The 1,960-nt window shown below is 56.3% G+C and overlaps 1 protein-coding gene across 1 annotated transcript in view; it reads left to right on the forward strand.

Moving 5' to 3' along the window:
• Positions 1–1,960, forward strand: part of Fscn1 (fascin actin-bundling protein 1) — a 13,924-nt gene extending 11,964 nt beyond the window's left edge. The window contains exon 5 of the mRNA XM_021162909.2: positions 682–1,960. Within this exon, the coding sequence (XP_021018568.1) occupies positions 682–884 (203 nt within the window). The 3' untranslated portion in view covers positions 885–1,960. The remainder of the gene's footprint in view (positions 1–681) is intronic.

Below are 1,960 nucleotides of genomic sequence, written 5' to 3' on the forward strand. Positions count from 1 at the left end.
CTGGGGGATTCTAGGCAGGGGCTCTACCACTGAGCCATGCCCCCAGCCCCTCACTGGGGGATTCTAGGCAGGGGCTCTACCACTGAGCCACGCCCCCAGCCCCTCACTGGGGGATTCTAGGCAGGTGCTCTACCACTGAGCCACGCCCCCAGCCCCTCACTGGGGGATTCTAGGCAGGGGCTCTACCATTGAGCCACGCCCCAGCCCCTCACTGGGGGATTCTAGGCAGGGGCTCTACCTCTGAGCCACGCCCCCAGCCCCTCACTGGGGGATTCTAGGCGGGGGCTCTGCTGCTGATATATGTCCTTTTTGTTTGTTTACTTGTTTGTTTGTTTTATTGTGGCCCTAGCTGTCCTAGAACTTGCTTTGTAGACCAGAGATGTACCTATCTGTCTCTGCCTCCCAAATGTTGGATTTAAAGGCATGTGCCACCATGCCCCACCCTAGCCTAGCCCAGCCCTCTTATATTTTGTAGTTTGAGATGGCATGTTAGTAAATTTCCCAGGATGGCCTTGAATCAACTAGGTAATCCTCCTGCCTCAGTTTTTTGAGTATTTGAATTATGGGACTGTACCTTACATCCAGCTGAGCCCACTCAGTTCTGGAAGCTGACAGTGAGAGGGAGTGTTAATCCTTTTGGGGACTGACAAGGTGGGGTTAACGTGTAGTCTCCCTTCTCAGACTCCACAGGCAAGTACTGGACGGTGGGTAGTGATTCCTCGGTCACCAGCAGCAGCGACACCCCTGTGGATTTCTTCCTTGAGTTCTGTGACTACAATAAGGTGGCTCTCAAGGTGGGCGGCCGCTACCTGAAGGGGGACCACGCCGGGGTCCTGAAGGCCTGCGCGGAGACTATCGACCCCGCCTCACTCTGGGAGTACTAGGGCCACCTGCCCTCTGCAGGCCGCTCTCGTCAGCCCCTCCTCTTATCCTTACTCATCGGGTGGCCCTGCAGCAGGTGGCAAGCCCCTTGCCTTTCAAACTGGAAACCTGAGAGAAAACGGTGCCCTTGCTGTCGCCCTCTGTGGACCCCTTCTCCCTAACTCACTGCTCCCCATGGGTCGGTGTCTGCAGACTGTCCCCAGGAGGGACTCTGGTTCCCTCTGTCCCCTTCTTTCCATGGGGAACTCTGGCACCTTTCTTCTGACCTCAGTCAACTCTGAGCCTTATTTCCCCCCAGGAAGTGGCCTAGGAGAAGCTACAGGGCCTAGGGACTTACCCTGAGCTTGTAACTGGAAGACCCCGCCCCCGCTCCCGCCCCCACCCCACCCCACCCTTGCTCTGGCCCCAGCCTCTGGAGGCAAGCCTTTTGGCGGGACTGAAGCCGGGCATGGCCAACCTTGCCCACAAGTGTTTTTCTGGATCTTGGCTGGAAGGCAGTCTGTCCCATCCTGCAGTGTTTGGGCCTGGCTCTTTGACTCAAAGCTAGCTAGGTGGCACTCCGTGTCGCTCCTGCACATTCTGGAAGGGGCGGGGCTCTCTCCCACCTCATTCCTTTTCCCCCTGGCCTGACTGGAAGCAGAAAAATGACCAAATCAGTATTTTTTTTTTCTTTAAGGAAATGTTACTGTTGAAAGGCCCTAGGCAAGCCTGCCCTGTTGGTTGTAGCCGTGAGTGGTCTTGGGGGGAGATGCTTGGCTCCTGTCCCTGCCTCCCCAGCGGGTTCTCTCCCTCCCTTCTGCCTGTCCATCCCAGCTCTGGCTCTGTGATTGGTGCTCCACGTCTTCCCAGACACCTCGGGGCTCCTGGGCGGGAGAAAGCCAGATGTGCCCCTCCCTGGGAGCCCTGGAGTAAACCTCAGGGGGCCCTTTCCCAATCACCCCCTTCCACCGACTCCTCAACACCACGCATCTCACTCTGGGTGTCTCGCTCCTTTATTTTTTTGTAACTGTCATTTGTATAACTCTGAAGACCCATGATAGTAAGCTTTGAACTGGAAAATAAAGTAAAATCAAGTCTG

Source organism: Mus caroli, chromosome 5 (assembly GCF_900094665.2).
Source record: "Mus caroli chromosome 5, CAROLI_EIJ_v1.1, whole genome shotgun sequence".
NCBI lineage: Eukaryota > Metazoa > Chordata > Mammalia > Rodentia > Muridae > Mus > Mus caroli.